At 29.3% G+C, this 21,696-nt stretch overlaps 1 protein-coding gene across 3 annotated transcripts; it reads left to right on the top strand.

Moving 5' to 3' along the window:
- The first annotated feature begins 1,648 nt into the window (after positions 1-1,648).
- Positions 1,649-17,305, top strand: LOC122269120 (uncharacterized). Of its 3 annotated transcripts, none has more exons than XM_087159852.1 (9): positions 1,649-1,786; positions 2,969-3,083; positions 5,004-5,164; positions 7,076-7,205; positions 10,487-10,701; positions 12,226-12,343; positions 13,254-13,387; positions 14,971-15,142; positions 17,005-17,305. In XM_087159852.1, the coding sequence occupies exons 1-9, from the start codon at positions 1,750-1,752 to the stop codon at positions 17,231-17,233; spliced, it is 1,311 nt and encodes a 436-aa protein (XP_087015978.1). In that variant the 5' UTR covers positions 1,649-1,749; the 3' UTR covers positions 17,234-17,305. The 3 variants fall into 3 exon arrangements, with proteins under 3 accessions (XP_087015978.1, XP_042896705.2, XP_087015979.1); XM_043040771.3 differs by having other exon boundaries at positions 12,217-12,343; XM_087159853.1 differs by lacking the exon at positions 14,971-15,142 and having other exon boundaries at positions 12,217-12,343.
- The last annotated feature ends 4,391 nt before the right edge of the window (positions 17,306-21,696 follow it).

The following is a 21,696-nucleotide window of genomic DNA, read 5'->3' as shown; positions in this document are numbered from 1 at the left end:
TACGGAGCTGTATTTAATCAACTTCACGTTAATTAACATTCTAACTTATGTGGAGATACTTAGCTCAACTTCAATCAGTCATTTTGCTTATAAACAATCAGCTGGCACTAAAGTCACATGACACATGTGTGGGTAGTGTGATCTTCTTCTTGAAGGGCAAAGACCCAATTGCGAATATACAGCGTAGGAAATTTGGCATAAGGGCATTTCTATAAAATTTGGCATGAGGGCAAAATTTGAAAATTTTCAAATTTTGATCTTTATCATGATGCTGAAAACTCTAGCCGTTAAAATTTATTTTCTGGATGAAAACAATAATGATAATAACAACAATGCTTACTTGCAAAGTTAATTTCACAAGTTTGATTCCTAAACGTGACGTAATTGCTTAACGTTGTAAATTTGAGAGATACTTTAATTTATGTCGATTATTCATAATTAAGTGTCATCCTTATTAAAAAAAGTGAAAATAAACGATAATACCTTGCTCTATTAATGCTTTGTTTTCATAATATATTTTTCAATAAATGCTTGATGATACGATGCAATACAATAGCGAAAGTTATATTTTTACTGATCAATAATATAATGATCAATAATGCTCATAATCTTTTTTTTTTTAAAAGGGGCAACAAATTTATGCAGATTCTATTCATAAGAATAATATTAATTATGAATTTCATAAGCTTACATCATAAATTCATGACATGGATTTAGATTTAAAAAAAAAAGTTCTATAGACTCCGCGTTGGTGAAAATGAAAATAAAAACCAGTTTGACCCGCTTATTAGCTTGCCTTAATTACGAATATTTTTGTTGTAACCCTTTTAAAAAATATCTTCTTTTTTCACTTGCCCTCTTCAATTTTCTATCTTTCAATTTATTCTAGATTCAATAAAATGGTTTACTAATTTAAAAACTACGGAAAATTTCACCATCAATTTGATTTTACTGAAAAATTTTCCTTTAAAACTTTCTTTTCTTCCACAAATGGCTCGTTGCGGACGGTAAAGGAATGATTTTCATTAATATTGTTTTTGGTACGGTAAGTGATTGTCGGTATACGTTCTTAAGTAAAACTTTTATTCTTGCGGTTTAAAATTATTAGCTTCATATTGATAAATTTTTATTCTTTCTATTATGGATGGCTATGCTACGGATAGTGATGGTAGTTATTCTAAATTACGGATAGAGATGTTTTATTTCTAAATTTATTCTTCGTTCATCTAAAAGACTAATGAAAAGTAAAGCCTTTTGTGAATCGAGATAAGTATAAGCTATTAAATATTGATAGTTAATGTGTCTTATGCTAATTCCAACATGATTTATTTTTTTTAAATAAGTCGCCAAAATTTGGCGATAAAAAGCGTTATTTGGTAAAACCATTAAAACATATTTTAAGCGGATGGCCTCAGCCACAGCTTTGGTAATGCTCAGAACTCAGCTTTTACGTGATATAAATGTTACATAATTCACCGCACATTACAAACAAGCTAGATAAATAAAAAAAATGGACGCGATGATTGAAAATAAAAATAATATCTTCAAATTTATTTTGAAAAGAGGAAAAAAAAACGAAGTTTGATTATTTTTATTGGTGAATGATTGAATTACACTTAGCCTATTGTGTCATTAATAACCTTGAGTAACTCAATTTCCACTATCTTGTCAAATAACTCGTCGCTCACAACACCAGTTCACCTAAAAGTATGATAGTTGCAAAAGATATATTTTTCTCTTATTGTAAATATGTGGACTCAAAGTCTTATTCTATTGCTAATCATTAGTGAGTAATATATATTTTATTACATGAATAAGTAAAAGTGTATTTTATTACATCAATAAGTAAAAGTATATTTTATAAGATGAATAATTAAAAGTATATTTCAGTACATTAATAAGTGAAAGAATATTTCATTACATGAATAAGTAGAAGTATATTTTCTTACATGAATAAGTAAAAGTATATTTTATTGTATGAATAAACAAAAGCATATTTTATTACATGTTTAAATGTTCTTCTAAAGATATTTGACACCCTTTCCTTAGAAACTTAAGGGTACAAAATGAAATAAATATTCTTGATCATATGATTAAAATATTATATTAGCCATTCTTTTAAAATATCTTTTTTGCTGAATGTTAGCGAGTAAAAGATTTATTTCATGACTAAGCATGTGTTGTTCCCCTAAAAATATTTGACACTCTTTTTTAGAGAAGTTTAATACTTTAAAAGAAAAAAAATCGTCGTGATTATTTCATTAAATATTTTGGCAGTCACGTATTTAATTCATTTTCGTAAAATTAATATATTTCATAAATATGCTTGAATTGTTTTTCTACAAATCTTTCAATCATTTTTAGAAAATTAATGTTTTAAAATGACAAAAATCGACATGATTATCTAATAAAAAATTTACAAATACGCTTTAATCAAGTAAATTCAGTATTTATAGAAATAAACTTACCAGGTTCCACAAATATTTGCAGTTCGTAGAAAACTGAACTTCGAAATAAGTGAAACTTTCGCCAATTGTACTATAACTTAAATCCTGGTAGATATTAGGTTTAGATGTATATTTTAGATGTACATTTTAAATGTATAGTACGGTTCCCCCTGATTAATTTTTAACCCTTTGCTTACGGCGTTCAGCATGATGAAGCCAATCTGGTTCACTTATTGTACCAGACGTAAGTAAAGGGTTAATCTATTCAATATAATCAATTTTAACGGTTTATAGGAGGGATCTCAAATAAGCTATTCAATTAGTGTAGTCGATAGTTTAAATAAGGAAATCAAAAATAAAATCGTACTTTTTTTGTATAAGCATATCCATTTTTCGACGCTACTTTTACTTTTCTTGAGCTGTATTCTAAAAAGTGAAATTCATTTCAAACAAACTTATTTTTCTTCGTTCTAATTTCTACTCTTTTGGGTTATTTATTTTTTCTTTGAACTTTCTTTTAGTTTGCCTGGGTAAAGGAGAAGATACTTGTGCGGAAAACGTGGTCGATGTTTGTGGAAATCCAATTCAAGATTTGAAATTTCCAAAAAATAACAGCGAGATGGAATCACTTTGCCTGTAAGGGATATAAAAAAAATCCAAAATACTTTTTTTATCAACAATTTTAGTTAATTTGCTTTAATTTTGAATTATATTAGGGGTTAGTAATAACCGCTGTAAATATATATATCTTTAAAATCTCAAACAAGTAAGCGATTCAGAGGCTCCAAGCTCATAATTTAACAAGAAAATAAGGAAATTAATATCAGTATATGACGAATAACTTTTGGGGCATTCGAGATTTAAGACCTAAATAAAAGGTGTTTTTCTAATAGTCGCCTTTGACAGCCTCTATTTTTTTCATCTAATAAACAGGTTTTAAATTTTTTTATCACGCACTTCTAGTTTAAAATTCGCTAGATATTTTAAAATGTTCTTAGTTTTAACATTGATTCATGATGATTAATTTGTGTAATCGTTTATTTCATTTTCGACAAGGATTTCATAAATACATACTAATGATTACAAATTTTCTTGTATTTCGAAGAATGTAAGTTTTTTTTATTTTCACTCATATTAAGTTGAGCAAATCTTTCTATTTACCTTTATAGTTTTTTTGGGCTCATTTGATACATTCGCTAACAAAATGAAATATGTCAAAAAGAATATACACATCAAGGACGTAAGTTTTGACTGCGTTTTTTTTCTTCTTTTTCTAACACACCACTACTGCACAAGGCAGTGGTGATTCCTTAATAGTAATTCGTTGGTTGTGATATAACAGTAGTGATTCGTTTAATCAAAATTTTGTACTTACCTGTATAGTGTTTTTTGGACTCATTTGATGCATTCGCTAACAAAATGAAATGTGTCTAAAAAGTATACACATCAAGGACGTAAGTTTTGACTGCGTTTTTTTTTCTTTTTCTAACACACCACTACTGCACAAGGCAGTGGTGATTCCTTAATAGTAATTCGTTGGTTGTGATATATCAGTAGTGATCCATTTGATCAAAATTTTGTACTTACCTGTATAGTGTGTTTTGGACTCATTTGATGCATTCGCTAGCAAAATGAAATGTGTCTAAAAAGTATACACATCAAGGACGTAAGTTTTGACTGCGTTTTTTTTTCTTTTTCTAACACACCACTACTGCACAAGGCAGTGGTGATTCCTTAATAGTAATTCGTTGGTTGTGATATAACAGTAGTGATTCGTTTAATCAAAATTTTGTACTTACCTGTATAGTGTTTTTTGGACTCATTTGATGCATTCGCTAACAAAATGAAATGTGTCTAAAAAGTATACACATCAAGGACGTAAGTTTTGACTGCGTTTTTTTTTTTCTTTTTCTAACACACCACTACTGCACAAGGCAGTGGTGATTCCTTAATAGTAATTCGTCAGTAGTGATCCAGTTGATCAAAATTTTGTACTTACCTGTATAGTGTTTTTTGAACTCATTTGATGCATTCGCTAGCAAAATGAAATGTGTCAAAAAAGTAAACACATCAAGGACGTAAGTTTTGACTGCGTTTCTTTTTTCTTTTTCTAACACACCACTACTGCACAAGGCAGTGGTGATTCCTTAATAGTAATTCGTTGGTTGTGATATATCAGTAGTGATCCATTTGATCAAAATTTTGTACTTACCTGTATAGTGTTTTTTGGACTCATTTGATGCATTCGCTAACAAAATGAAATCTGTCAAAAAAGTATACACAGCAAGGACATAAGTTTTGACAGCGTTTTTCTTTCGTTTTCCAACAGACCACTACTGTACATGCCAGAGGTGATTCTTTTCTAGTAATCCATCAAAAGTAATTCTTTAGTAGTAATCCATAAATAGTGATCCAGCAGAAGTGATCCAGTTGTAGTGATCCGGTAGTAGACTGAAAGAGCATTTGTGATCCGGATCACTACTTCACTTACTGAACCGTCTTTAAAATTTACTAGATATAATTAATAAATTATAAATCTTTGCCTTTTCATTTTAGAAAATTAAGAACATTTGCTGAATGCGTAATTAATTATAAAGAAGTATGTCCTAAGGCTGATGAATCGTCTTTGCGAGTTGCTGGACAATCTTTGGAATTCGCCCATTCCTTACTAAAAACGAGCAATACATTTTGCTCGAAAGATTCTGCCTGGTTCAAAGGTGATTTTTCTTTTTAAAAATATAAATTTCAAAAAACTATATTTCAATAAGTACATAAATGACTTTTTAGTATCATCGGCATAAATTTATCTTACCAATGTCACAAAAAATCCCAAGTATAGAACAAAATCGCGTTGGCTTTAAAATAGTGAGACTCACTTTAATACAAATACGTGACTTGACTATCTTGAATGAAAGTTTCACACAGTGGTATGTATGTATGTATGTGTGTGTGCGTGCGTGTGTGCATGTATGTATGTATGTATGTATGTATGTATGTATGTATGTATGTATGTATGTATGTATGTATGTATGTATGTATGTATGTATGTATGTATGTATGTATGTATGTATGTATGTATGTATGAGTGTATGAATGTATGTGTGTATGAATGTATGTATGTATGAATGCATGTATGAATGTATGTATGTATGAATGAATGAATGTATGTATGTATGAATGTATGTATGAATGAATGTATGTATGTAGTATGAATGTATGAATGAATGAATGAATGAATTTTTACTTTAAATTCTAAAGTTTCAACTTTAGAAACAATTTGGATTGGAAATCATTTTTTTTTTACAGAAAATGGATAAAATACTATATACATTTTAATAAACCGTGCAAGAAATTGAAAATTTAGTTATCATGTATTATAAGTTAAACTCCCAAGTAATGTTACTTTAGTTGTATATATTTAAAAATTAATTCCATTTCTTTAATTTATAGCATAAACAAAAATAGGCTCCAATCTCTTTAGTCCCTTAAGAATATTTTTCTGAAATCAAGTTTTCCATTTAAACTGCTGAACGAGAATCAAAATTTACCATGTATATTGGATAACATTGGATTGAATTCTGATTACAAGTTTTTTTTAAAAATTTTTCAATCTGGAATTCGCCTTTCAAAAAGTTAGGAATTGAATCAATCGATCAACGAACATGAGAAAAGCATTTTTGTTTACGAAAATATTAAAGTTTTCTTCATTTTTTTGCAAGGAAGGGTTGCAATTTTGCATTATTGAAAAAAATGTGTATTTCTTCCTCCCTCCTAGATTAACTTTTAAAGCTATTACTTTCTATTACCTTCAAAATCAAATATTTTTGTAAAAGAATAATACAACAAATATTTTTGTAAAAACTCTATACCTCTCTGTTTCTAAATACATATAAGATTCACCGTCACAATTGAAATACTCGAGTCAAACGCATGGAAATATATTTTTAAATTTTCATTATTTTCAATATTTTCTGCTTATAAATATGCGCTGTAAAGTTTTTTTTTATTGTCTTTAAAAACGCAATTTTATTACTGTCAAAAGTGACCAAATATTTTGAGTCAAACGAAGTATCGAAAAAAAAATATCAGAAGTTGAAAAACATGCTTTTTATGTGTGGAAAAATTTATTTATTCTACTAACATGATATTTTAACAAGGTAAAAAAGTTTTCGTTGTCAAAAATGAATTTTCAAAAAAGTAAATGTCTGTTTTTAACCCTAGTTCCTGATAATTAAAAAAAACCTAAAATCAGAAACCCCCCGCAGAAAAAAAAGCTAAAGAAACAAAACAAAAATTAACAGAAAAGAAATAATATTTTTTTTCTCTGTGATGGACTTAGATTATATGTCTCACCGCGTAAGAGTTTCAGTATAGCTAAAGGCAATGAGTTGTCATAGTGTTGGACTGGTGTCCGTTCCCTACCTTCAGATTGATCAGTATTTGTTTGTCTTAAATGTGGCATTAGAAGCTATTTCAGACCTGATAGTCACTATTGCAAAATCGTGGAGTCATGACCTCAATGTTCACAATGGGTTGTTGTGGGAATTTTTTTCATTAGCTTTAAAATACCCTGTGTTTCAAAGTTTTTTTTTATTACTGCAGTAAATCTTTCTTTCTATCTTTTTTAGGAGTTATTAAATATGGCAGCTGCTACGACAATTTTCTTGGTACTCGAGAAATCTTGGAGAAATGCTCAGCAGATAAAGTGAACAAGTTTCATCTCTTCTATTCCGATCAACCCAATGAATGGCAATGCTAGTAAGTATCTAAGGATATTATCGGAGAACTTGGGACAATATAATGACTGTTCCTCAGCATTGTACCCAGATAGTTATTTCACGTTGTTTGGAAATTACAACTAGTACAAAACATGTTTTATTGCCAATATATAAAACTGATGCTTCTTTATTTAAAAACGCTTTTCTGAGCAATATGAAAATGTTTTTTTTTAAATTTTTATCGTTTATTTGCCAAACCCTCTTCAATTGAATTAATTAACCTTATAATTATATTTCTGTTACTAGTTATTGTTTACTGAAGAGCGTTGGGAGTTAGGATGCATTTCAATGGTGCATTTTTAGCTTAAACAATTAAAGTCAAATGTAAAATCTAAAGGCATCATTTAATTGTTTACCTTCGAAAGGTATATTTTCTGACTCAAAAGAATTTAAATCCTCCTCCATTCAAAGTAAAATTTGCTAAACCTCCCAAGCAATAAGGCAATTTTCTACCTTGGGAAAGATTCAATTGAACCAATTTCCTGACAAAAATAAACATTTTGTTTCTGAATTCACAGCAAATTAAGGAAATGGATATTGCAGATATTTATTATGCTAAGAATAGAGTTTTAAGTTTAAACCTGACACAAACAGCCAATATATAATTGAGTTAAATGAAATAAACACAAGCATGTAGAACACATAATTTCCAATCGAAATTTATTGCTCCAAATATTGTGGATATTATTATTGTATTCTTCTTGAAATTATATTTCAAATTTAACAATAAGGTTTAATTATTTTTGAAGGAGGAGGGAAGAATACTGAAAACCGCAATTTTTTTAAAAAATATTTTGAACAAATTAGAAGCTTTATCAAAAAATATTTAAAGTAAGGAATGGAATTGAATAAAGAATTTATCAGTTTTAGAAGCAAAAAGTATTACTTTGTACCAAATTACGCTCATTGAAAGTTTCACAACTCGAACAAAGTTCATTATATCTAAATTCTTCGTATGTAAATTAAAAATTTTAATAAAACATAGATATAGTACATTAAGTAATTCTGTAAGCGTATTAAGTATATTAAATTACATATGCATATGAAATTCAATGATATAACTATCTTTATTGTTTAATAGTTTCACTAATATACTTAAATTTTTTTTTATACTTTCGAAATTTTTGATCGATGCTGAGTCAGCATGGCTTAGTATTTCTCCATGAAGACTTGTAAAGTCTTCATGGAGATATGTCATGTCAGGATACTTCATTTCACTCGATGACATCATAACTTTCTGCTCTCCATTGTTCATTACCACGTGTTTTAGCACGCTATTTGACTAACAGCTTAAATTATCATAGTATAAGATGAAAAATGTCCTTCAGTTGAAAATATGTGATTCTGGTACATTTTTCACTGAAAATATATTTTCATTGACATTGGTGCCTTCATTAACTTGGTGACCATTTTGATGACATGTTAGTAACAGTGTTAACATTTTCACGATGAAAACTTTACTTATTTTTCCGAAATTTAGAGATTCTGGATGTATTATTAAGCAAAATATCTGAAAATTCATTCAAAAAATAGGCGCCTTTTTTCTGTTAAAGCGGTACCTGATATACCATTTTGTTTTTGACAAATGAATCAAGCACTTTTTTCATATAGTTGTCATGGAAACATTGGGAATACTATTAGTTGGAATTACTGTTTATTGAAGAAGTTGCATGCAGTTCCCTTTAGTTGTAGAGGATGTTGATTGACGTATTTTCAATTTGTTCATTATTTTATTTCAGAGTCATACAGATTGATCATCATATACTCATCATTGATCATCATATCAAATATAAATAATAAAAATACTTTAATTTTGAAATCTGTAGAGCTCTTAAGTAAAGATTAATATTCATTCTTAATATAAATATACATTATCAAATAAATAAACTTAGAAAAATGGCTCGGAGGGTGTCGCTTCAAGGTTAAGCCCCGCAGGACACCTCGGTCTACCAAGAAATCAAAAAATACGAGTGCCGTGCATACTTTGGAATAGTTTTCGCAAAGAAAAGTTAAGGAATCCTTGTATTTACGATTAATTGATTTTATTCACTGCCAAGCCTTTTTTTTTAGCCTTACGTGTTCAAACGCGCTGGCGGAAAAGGAAGTGTGAGAAATAACAGCGAATTTTAATGATTTTAAAAATATTAGCAACCATATAACGGTTTTAACTTTCTATGCTAAGGTTTTAGGCAGATGTAATGATAATCTCTAAAAATAAAATTTTATTCTGCTCTCAATTCAAGGTTGTGGCATTAAAAGATTACCAATTATATTAAGGATTTTTATTCATCGAGAAAAGGATTTTATAAAACAATAATTTAGTTTTTGAATGTTAGGAAATATGCTATGCATATTTCGGCATGACAATTGTATCGCGTAAATTCCATACAAGGGACAGAAAAAATATATTAAAATTTGTCGCACAGTGTTATTTAAGCGTGTTGTTATAACTTACTAGCAGCAATGGTTGTAGAGGTTCGCCGTCCATTGAGGTGAACCGGGTTCGAATCCCAACGATGGCTGGTAAATACAGATTCCGCAGCCGATTAGCACTGATCCTGAAGCAAAATATTCTCAGTGGTGGACGGATCATGGGTCCCCTTGCCGTCAGGTGAACCATGGAAAATTTTCGTGGCTTTCCTCTCCATGTAACGCAAATTCGGGTTAGTTCATCAAAAAGTCCTCCACAAATTCAAATTTCTCCAAATACTTGATTCAGGAGTATTCTTGTCTTCCGGATTGAATTCAAAATTACGAAGTTACGGAGTTGAACTGTAGTAGTCGTAAACCCAAAAAATTGGATCTGCTGTTCACAACGACTGTTACAAAATAAAATATAACTCGCTTGGAATACGATTGGTTTGAATTTATTAGACAATTTATGACTTTAAAAAACTTATGTTAGATTGAAGATTGCATTTTAACAGTCTATTTAATTTATACCTTAAAATTGTTATTTTAAAACATGTTTCAATAGTGTGAGCAGATTGAGTTATTTTATTGTAACTACACGCTTAAACGTTAACAAACTTCAAGTGAATTAGCATTTGACATAGATTTCAAGTGAATAAACAATATTTTAAAGCTGAAATTTTTAGTTACTTCAAAGAAAACAAAATAAAAACAGGAAGGGACATTTTTGTAAGTGTTAATTTTGTAAAGAAACCATTTCTTTCTTTATTTTTTTCATTAAAGGATTAAAAACTTTCTTATTAGCCAAGCGATAATTTACATAATATTTTACTTTTTAATGCATTTTAGCTATGACATTACAAATACAATTTGCGTAATTGATAAAATATCGAGAATGTGTGGAAAAATGGCTACGGAAATGGCACTGCATTTCATCAATGGGGTGGGATTCTGGAAAACATTTTGTTTGAATCAAACAGAAGAGGCTATGGAGAAAATGGAAAATTTAGAATTTACATTTGAGCCAGAAACGTCAAAGGAAGAATTTGTTGCTCTCTTTGAAAGTGAGTACAAACATTTTTACTTCTTTAACGTCCCCCCTTTTTATAGTTTTTTGTTTTGTTTTGTTTTCGCTATTTTTCTTTTTTGTTTTTTCTTAAGAAGGACCAAGCTGCAAAAACTAAGAAGTCATAGAACCAGAATATATACTCAAAATATATAATAAATAATAGGAAACATCTCGCATGATCGTATTTTCGATATGATTCTATTAAGGTATATTAGTGTAGTCAAATAGTTTTGCTTAGTTATAATTTGTTTTAAATAACACTTAAAATTTAAGATATGAAGTTACAACAAATTTGGTGAGTAATAATCGAAATATAATATTTTCGCCAATCAACCAGGCTGATATATTAATTTGTGCATGCATAACATTGTATAACGCAGTTTTCCCTGATACGTATGAACGTACTGATAGCAAAGTTATAGCAGTGTATATAGCAGTCTCTCCTGATACGTACGTCCAAAATTTTCGCCAGCTGCAATATGCAGAGATATCTTGCCTACATGTAAAGAGCAATGCTTTCCATAAAATTCGCATATTTTATCCACATTACCCTAAGTCGATCCATTACCCTATCAATACATTACCCTAAGTCGTTCAATTATATAAAAAATTATATTATTTTCAATCATATTCTGCTTCAATTAAAACACTGTTTTAGGTCCTATGTTACAACTTAGGTTAGGCTACAATAGCTTCCTTGAAGAATCAAATTAAAGTGAAAAGTAAGCAGGAATTTCTTAATTTTATCATGATATGTTATACTGGGCGTTTTATTCATTTATTTTTTCACATTACACAAAAATTTGATGCGGTTTTCATTAATCTCTCTCTTCATATATATATATATATATATATATATATATATATATATATATATATATATATATATATATATATATATATATATATATATATATATATATATATATATATATATATATATATATATATATATATATATATATATATATATATATATATATATATATATATATATATATATATATATATATATATATATATAACGTCATTGCCGAGTGGAAGTATTAAAACAGGTCTTAGGTCGGGAAGGAGGGTACAAAATTTATTTATTAATTATTAGACAACAGCAGTCATGAGAGTGAGTAAAAGTGAACACGAAAAGCTGCGCTCCTTGGTTATATGTTAGGAAAAATCTTGCAAAGTAAAATCCGTAAAATGTCTTAATTTAGGGAAAGAGGGAAATCTTAGTAGTTGCTATTGGTTTATGAAATAGATCTAATGTTTCCCACACAGAGCAAATGGAAATATGTCCTGCTTTTAATTAAATGCATACTTGAGCCAAAAATAGATTTAAGAACAGGATGTGGCTTTTAAAAGTGTGAGAAAGTATTTCGATAAGAATAATTAATTAGGATGAAGTTTTATAAAAGAAACTAACATAAAAAGATTAATTGAAGCTTTCTATGTTATATATATATATATATATATATATATATATATATATATATATATATATATATATATTTAGATGTCTCAGATAGTTATGGAATAAACAAAGCTATGTGCTTAAGTAACTATAGAGCTTTATGTCAAGATCCTGGTGATTTCTTCCATGATGTTCTAGAAAATTCTGCTAATTTGAGTGCAAAATGCAAGTAAGAAAATTGAATCATTTACTAACTAGTAATATTTTATTTAACTATTCTAAAAGTAAATTATAATAGATGCAAAATATTTTCTTTTAGATGTTGATCCATTTCGATTTTTGATTCCTCACGAATAAACTATATTTCCTCTAAGTGAAGACTATTAAAATCGAATGAATCCTTATAAGTTGGGCTAAATTAAAACGTGAAACATTATTTGATTGCTAGAAAAAACAAAAAGATGTTGTAAGGAGATTTTTGGAAATTTAAGTCTAAGTCTAGTAATCACAAAAAAAAACAGGTTTTGATGTTTTAAATGTTAAACTCCATATTTCTCTAAATGTTAATTTTATAGAGTCTTTTTTTTATTCATCTCTAATTTAAGATCCGTCGTTTGAAAAAAGTTGCAACATCATATTCTGAAACGCTGCCATACTCATTTTATTGGACATTCTGAATTGCAACAATTAAAATAGTTTAAATGTTAGATATTTTTGAGCGTTTTTTCAATTCATTTATCGAGAGGACTTATTAAATTGCTTTTAAACTTTTTTGTGACATTCTGAACTAATTTCGTAACATTGTAAACATTTTTAAGTTCAATTAATTTGCTACGTTTCTTCCATCATTAATTAATAGTTGCAGACTTTCTGAATTTGTTTTGCCATTTTTATATGAGTCATTTTAAATTATTTTTGTTGAATTGCATTAGTTTTAAGTTTTTAATAATCTAGATTAATTAATTTGAAACATTTCAGCTATTATTTAAAATACTTGTCCTTTTTATTATTTCTGGTAATTTAAAAATGCTTCAAATGTTATATAATTAGCAAAAGTTTCTGCATATACCACGTGTGCTACATTGAGTAGTATGTTGATAAAGTAGAACAAACATAATATTATTATTCTAAAATTTCAGGGAACATATAAAGTACAGAGAGTGTTCAATTGATTACGAAAAAAAATGTAATGAGAAAATTGGGGGAATGTCACTCCCTGAAGACCTTGAAACTCTGAATACATTTTGCAACGAAAATTCTGTTTTGTTCCAGGGTAAGAATTTTAACTATTGCATTCTTTTCCATTTGTTTTTCATTTGCTTTTTATTCATTTTCAGTTTATTTAGTTGAGTTAAATGTTTTTTTTTCTTCACTTTCATGCTTTAGTAATTCAAGGCATAGAGATAGGCGACGCGTATTTTTTATTTTCACTTTGTGACACTGAAAAGTAACACAGATAACATTGTAGGGTTTATTTTAATGAAGCAGTAACCTTTATCATCAAATCCTGACAAGGCGAATAAATTATTAGCAAATGTACCATGGAAATTTGAAACAATGTCAAATTTAACTATGCTTGCTACAGCTCAAAGAGGTTTGAATTAAGCTTTCAAAAACTAACTTTTATATCTAGATTGAATCTAAAAATATTGCACTTCATCATCAATAAAATGTTGTTTGAGAAACTTAACATACAAAGGGGAAAAGAGTTTTAAAAAAAGCGTTGTCTATGTCTTTCTGACCGATTCCTACAATGACCTTTAAAGGATAAAAAACACAAAAAAGGAACTGTGATCTTGTTGTTGAGTGAAGATTTTATAATTAGACGTAATATAGCAGCACCATAACTTCGTATCTGCTTTAAGTTATAAGCTTATGTCATGAAAGAATAATACTTATGGTTGATTTAGTGAGATAATTTTTTTTACTTATCTACTTATTTTCTATCAATTCTTGCAGTACTATTTGCAATTTTAAAGTTGAGTTTTTTATTTGCTTGATTTCCATAAAAAATAGTGAATTGAGATTCAGATACGCCAATTAAAATATTTTGAAAACTCTACGCAATTGTGTAAAAACATTAAGCTTTCTAATGAACTTAAATTTTCCTAGTTTTTTTTGTATTATTCAAAAATAGTTTCATTGAAATGATATTATTTAATCCTTTTTATTTAATTATACTAAATGAGGCCTTCTAAACTGATAAAGAAAGAAAAGAAAAACCATAATTCATTAAAAAGCAAGTTATTTGATATTTGATTATCTGATAATTATATGGAATAACGCATGTTCTATTTATTCTTTTTTTATTTTATTAAGAATATTAAAGGTGCACATCAATCATATAAACGTGAATTTCATTTAACATAGAAATAAATTTTAGCACACGAATTACGGAGCGAAATGAAAAACATTTAAATCAAATCGTAATTTACTAAAGGTACTTTGAGAAAACGAGACTAACAGTCTTCACTAACACATGACATCCTCAAAGAAAACTATCCAAGTATGAAAAATGAAAAAAACTTAAATTAAAGAGAATTATTAAAGATAATTTAATAAATGCAATCAAAAATAATAGTAAACAAGAAAACCTCATCTAAAACCAGTAGTTTAGCGTAATAATTCCACATCAGATCACTAAAACGGAAAGTGTTGCCATTTTTCCTCGCTTTGAATAAAAATACGGCAATTTACATTAAAATAGAACATCCTCATATATTTTGCTGTGGCTCAAGTATCATGCAATGACAAAACTTAAATCAATTTTTTATTTTCATAAATATCGAAAATATAATTTTTATAAGGAAAATTGTTTGCGCGTTTAATAACTTAAGTAAACAATTAATATTGCAGCATTGGCAGATAGAATGAAATGTTTCAATGAATTTTATCAATTTTATGGAAGGGAGACAGAGAATCGGATTGATAAATGCCGAGATGATGAAATTATTTTTAAAGACAGAGAAAAGTATGTACAGGTATACAGTCGACCATATCCGGAAGATTATGGAATAGAATTCTGCTTGTAAGCATGCAAAATTTTAATATGATATATTTATAATTAAACGTAATTGCTAGTTTCTTTATAAAGTTTTAATTCGGAAAAATAAATTTATCTAATAAATGTAGGCCGGGATTACCGGGTTGGAAGCAGAATTTCGAATCGAGCCGGCAAAAGACCCCTCGTGTAATAAATGATGACTGGCGCGCCAAATCTGTAGGGTCACAAAGTCCTCCATGTCTCTATAACAAATCAATTCCTCTGGCGGTACTGAATTGGAGATTGATTGTTCTTTGGTTCAGGTCAAAACTACGATGTGTGGACGAATGAATGGATGTTTGAATGGGTCCGCCCTTTGAACGGTTGTGACGTATCTGTGTGGCAGAAGTTGAATTCTTGTCCGATAATATAACTAGTAATATAACGATCAATATAACTGGAAAACTAGAACAATCACACCCCTCTGCCTTAATGGCTGACGACAACAACATCTAATAAATGTATCTGTCTGAAATGTTCTTGCCATGATCTTGAAATTAAGAAGGGTAATTTTAGACCACGATTCAAGAATCTTTAGTTTCTAATAAAACTATCAAACCTATTTTTTATTACTTTTTTTGTATATTTTCACTTTCAAACCGATTTCATTTATCAGATTTGTCCTAGGTTTTCTTCCATATTGAAGTTTAAATGCTTTTCTTCAAAACGATACTTATCAAGTTTTCTTAAGACGAAGCTTTCGACTGTTGGCAAAATATTTTGGGGATCACGAATCTTCTTTTTGTACAAATTTGAAAATTAGATGAAAATATTTACTGTACTAAAAGAAAACAATTTTTTTAAATTCTAAATAGATAAAACTTCTTTGAAATAAACGCGGTAAAAGCAGCAGAAATTTCAAAAAAAGTAGCAATAAAGGAAACGAAGGAAATAAAAATAAAAATATGACCACCGAAGCCGACGTCTTCAGGGGGTACCGGCCCCGGTAGCTATGAAACAAAACCACTTCTAATTGAGGGAGAAGCAAATGCCTAAATTAACTCCCTCAGTACCCCGATGATTTTGTATAGAAGTCCAGGAAAAAACAAATAGTAGGAAATACGCATAACCAATTTAGAAAAGAAACTCAAACAAAATCATCAGAAAATAAAAACTCACTTAACCAGGTCAAACATCGATTTCACAAACAAGCCGAATGAAAAGGAAACACTAAAAACTAGAGAACAAACGCCCTCTATTACAATGCGCAGATAGAAAATAAAATAAAAGAAGTCAAGAGAAAGAAATACGTAACAAATTAATAGAATGCTTAACTGGGGCTGCTCAGTTAAGACTTGAATTGCACCCTGTTGAAAGAAAAAATATATATAAAAACCTAGAATACTTCAATCATTTTCTCAATTAAAAAATTAACTTTACAAAAATTAAAAGGAAAATCATTATTACTTAAATTATTCAAAAAATTATTCACAACTTCCCTAAAACTTTCAACTTCAAACTCAAACTTTCAACTTTCAATTTGCAATAATGCAAATATTTTTGATCCTAACCAACTGTAAAAAAACTAAATTTTTAAAAATTAAACTAATTTTTTAAATTTTTAATTTTATTTCCTTCGTTTCCTTTAATGGAAAATATTTAATAATTCTTCCTTTTATCATTCCAAATGTAAGCGGTTGTAAAAATATTGATTGCAGTAACTCTCTAATCTGCATCAAAAGCAGTTTGAAACACACTTTTGAGCTTCGCAAATTAATATTAAAGTAAAGACAAGAAATATGTTTTTCACTTTATTATTGACATGAATTTAGTAAAGCCATATTAAGGGTAGTCATACACCCTGTTTCAGCAAATAAATCACCATTAATTTCAACCCTTTTTTTCAGCTATGATCTCGAGTACATGAAATGCCTAGCTGATGTAATATCAGAAGACTGTGGAGAGACTGCTAAAGAATTAATGTTGCAAGCCTTGAAACTCAACAAAATGCAATATTATACGGTGTGCAAGCATTTTCCGAAAAAAGCCGAACTTTTCATGGAAGAATTAGATTTCAACTTGAATCCAAAATATTCACTTGAGGATTTCATAAGTCTTCTTGAGAACGGAGTCTGAGGAAACTTCCAGAAACCTACTTTTAATACTACCTCAATTTCAGCACAAATAAAACATAAAAAACTAAAAAAATTGTCACACGTGTAAAATCTGTAAAAAAAAAGCAGAAATTTTGTACATAATTACTTACCATACACAAATTCACATTTCCTAGCCAATCAATACCTAATATACATTCCAATATTCTTTACTGGCCAAGAGCATAAATATGTTCGAAGACACGGCGGACTTATCTGTCTATTTTAATACTCTGACTACTATTTCACGCAGTACATTCAATAGAAAGAGTTTTCTGTAGGATTTGTATAACAATTTTATAATATGAGTAATGAATAATTAATAAAAACTTCGTTATAAGTTATTGAATTTTAGATGAATTAATTATGGTTGGTTTTCTATACTAGGAGATCAGAATTGAAATCAACCATGGTGGCTCATGGGATAGAGCACTCACCTCCCAATGAGGTGAACCGGGTTCGAATCTCGGCAATGGCTGACTGATTCGAATTGCCATCCGGCTAGCACCGACCTCAGTGCTGACGTAAAATATCCTCAGTGGTAGACGGATCATGAGTTAGAGTCCTCTTCCCGTCAGGCTAACCGTAGGAAGCTCTAGTGATTTTCCTCTCCATGTAGCGCAAATGCGGTTTAGTTCCATTAAAAAGACCTCCATTTATCCTCTGGATTGGGTTCAAAATTAGAAGGCTTAGTAAAGTGGAGTATTGGTAGCCGTAAGCGGAAAATTCTGAAATAACTGTTCAACGGCGGTTATAAAATAAAAAATAAAAATAAATAAATAAAATCAACGTTAATAATTTCGTGGCGAGTGGTCACCGAATTTGTATTTTAAAAAGGTATATGAAGCCACATGTTTTTCAAATGTATATTTACGCTTTAAAACTTGCCTCTATAATTTAAGTAATGGAAACTCAGTAAGAACTAATAAAATAAAATTGAAGTTATGTAATAAGGCAAGAAAAAGTTTTGGTAAGTTCTGGTTATCACAATTTAATTGATACTATATCCAATTTTTTTGAACTGAACTTCCAACTCATGTTATTGTAATTTGAATTTTGTGAACCTGCATTGCAATATGTAACAAATAATAAAGCATCTGTGTTAGGAATGTGTATCATGGTGATATTAGGGAACTTAAGAAACCTATTACTATAGTGTCTATATTAGGCACCTACATTGATTAAAAAATGTTCTCATTGCCACAGCACTCATAACGGCAATACCAGTAGTATTTAATACCAAATTTAATCAAGCATATCTGGAATAAAAGTTTGACGATTTTTTACGGCCTTCGAAATATGTACCTATAATACTTCGTTTGCCAAAAAAAGCTTATAAAAATATTCGCGTCCTTGTTAGTTATATTCGAGAATTCTATTTAATTAATTTTGGTAATAGGTAGGGGAGAGTCGGGTAGCCCCGCTCACTTAAGGAGTATTGCTTATATTTCTGTATAATACTGAGTAATAATCAACATTTTTGTATGTTTCTATTGTTTTATCATCTAATTAAATAATGTAAAAAGAATAAACCAAAAAAAGAATAGTTAAACTTAAAAAAATAGAAATTTAAAAAAACATATTTTTCAGTTCCTTTCAAAATGTGTCGGGTATCCCCGCCCAGTTACAAAAATTGTGTTTTTTGGCTATTTTTTCAGGTGTAAATGAGAATGACCAATGTATTGACAATAGATAAACCTCATTTATCATTTTTATCACAAAATTATTTTATTTATTGCATATTTATATACTTTTGGTGAATTCTATCATTTAATAACAACAAATGTTATACTTTTTATCATTATTAATGTATATTAATATATTATAATATTAATATATATTTATATTAAATATTTAACGAAAGTAATTTAATGTAAGCAACAATAATTAATAACAATAGTTGTTTTTCAATATAAACTTATTTGGTTGATCTCTTCTTATAAACTTAATATAAAATACTTCTTATAAAATTACACATTCACTTTGTATTTTGATTGCATTCAAATGCCTCTGTAGATTGATTCGTTCACAAATAAGTGAAAATAAATAAGTAAGCAAATAGCTTATCATAATATTTATGATTTCTTGATATTAAATTTAATTTGGATATATCAATTACATTTTAAAAATATTTAATTTTTCGTTTTTAAATATATAAATTTAAGCTTCATATAATATTAAAACATATATTTGTTGTTAAAAATGCATATAACAATCAAATTTGAAGCATAAAAATAATAATCTTTGCAACCGTACATTTATCGACGAAATAAAATTGGGCGGTGATACCTGACATGTATGCGAGCGGGGCCACCCGAAATCCAATTGTTTTGTAAATTTGTAATTACTCGAACAATTTTTTACATACAAACTTCTTTCTCTGTGCAAATTAAACATAAGACTACATACTTTAATGCTCTATGTATAGAAAAAATTATTTTTTTAAATTAAAATGAAGTTTATTCGAAACATTCAACCAATTTTTCTTAATTTCATGACTACTGTATTCAACATATTTTCAAAACTATTGTTTACCATGTTACCAGCTGCATAAATACTTGAAAATTTGAAAATAATCTTTCTTTAATATAACAATTAATGCCCGATGGCCCATTGACCTGAAAAAATATTCTGTACATAAGAAATTGGCTGTGGGCGGGGCTACCCGACTCTCCCCTACGATTTGAAATAAAATTAAGTTTTATATTAAATAGCTAAACTAATGTAGAAAAGTATTTATATATGAGAACCTTACAAAATATGTCATTTTCTTGTTGACGCTAATGATGCTTAATTAATTTTAGTAACAGTTACTAATGATATTGTGCTAATTAGTGATTTAATAGGTACTAAATATGAATAATAATGTCGGTATTAAGATGCCTACTATAAATACAGTGGAGATAGGTTTCAACGACCTACCCATTGAAAGGAATAAATAACGGAAAAAATTGTTGTTTATTATAAATTTTTATTATTGGGCGTTGACCTCGAGCAATAGCATTATAACAAATGATATTGAATATAATTAATCTTTATTTTATGGAATAAAGTTTTAAATGTATCTTTTGCTCAATTTAATAATTTGAATTCCCCGGGAAGGGCAACAAATAGCTGCAGAACAGAAAATTGGAATTCGTCCAGTACATAGTTAGTTTTGTCGGAATATGTCTTTTAGTTCTGCGAATGATTTAATAGTGTTAATTAATACCGATTTATTTATTTCTAACTGAATACCCGTCCTTTGTACGGGGCGAAAGCAAAAGTAAATAATTAATAAATCAGCACTGAACAACCCTAACGTTCTGTTGTTTTTAAACTTTCCTTATTTTTTGGTCATATCAGTTACAGAAATTAAATTTGTTTTGTCTATTTTATTATATGTTTACTAAAGATTCATGCTATGACAAACAATAAGAATTTAATTTAATAGCACTGTTCTATGGAGTTTCGATATGCTCTGCTCCTGGGGTAACACCGGGTACTATCCAGACTTGTCCCCACCTCCTTGACGTGAGTCGGTGCAGGACCCACAAAAGCTGCAGTGCAGCGGAGGAAGAAGATAACTACTCCCAAAGTTGAACAAAGGTTTTAGAGGCTCCGGGACAAAATTTATTGCGGTTGCCTTTCGTAAAGCACAAATGCTCTTAGCATTCATATTTAGCGAATACTCTTTATTCAAAACTATGGTTTTTATATGGGTATAAAGAAATTTTCTGCAAGGTTCAATTAAAAACTGCCTTTTTCTTTTAAAACTAGCTAATAAACACCATATGTCTTATAAGAAATTTCGTTAGAGCACAATGGAAACAATGAAAATATTTCAATTCTCAACGTCTCTCCCGAATGATACAACTGAAATTTCCGAACGATTTTCAGGATCGTGGGCTAATATCGAACGCACTGTTAAAATTTCAGGATGCTAGAATAATTGGTTATGAAGCCTATAGGACCGAGAAACACACACTGATAGGCAAAATCACAAACTACTACGCTAGAGATGTGATGACTCAGGGAATAGAACTTTCGCTTTCGAATGAGATGATCCGGGTTTGAATCCCAGGGCTGGCTGGTCGATAGGAATCCGCATCCGGTCTGCATCGACTACGAAATGTCCTCAATGGTAGACAGATCATGAGTTAGAGTCGCTTTGTCGTCAGGCTAACCGTGGGAGACTCTCGGGGTCTTACTCTCTATTGTAACGCAAATGTGGGTTAGTTCCATCAAGAAGTCCGCCACGAAGGCAGATTTCTCTCAATACTTGATCCAGGAGTTCCCTTCTCTTCTGGATTAGGTTCATAATTACAAGGCTACAGAGTTGAACATTAGTAGTCGTAACCCAAAATTGGGTCGGCTGTTCAACAGCGAATGTAAAGAAATAAAACTATTCCACTGATTTCTTCAGAAAATATAAAACAAAATATGTACCAAAGAAAGGGGATTTTT

The sequence above is a fragment of the Parasteatoda tepidariorum genome, chromosome 3 (assembly GCF_982258835.1).
Source record: "Parasteatoda tepidariorum strain Cologne lab strain chromosome 3, Ptep-v5.0, whole genome shotgun sequence".
In the NCBI taxonomy this organism is placed as follows: Eukaryota; Metazoa; Arthropoda; class Arachnida; order Araneae; family Theridiidae; genus Parasteatoda; species Parasteatoda tepidariorum.
This window is presented reverse-complemented; position numbering and strand designations above follow the sequence as displayed.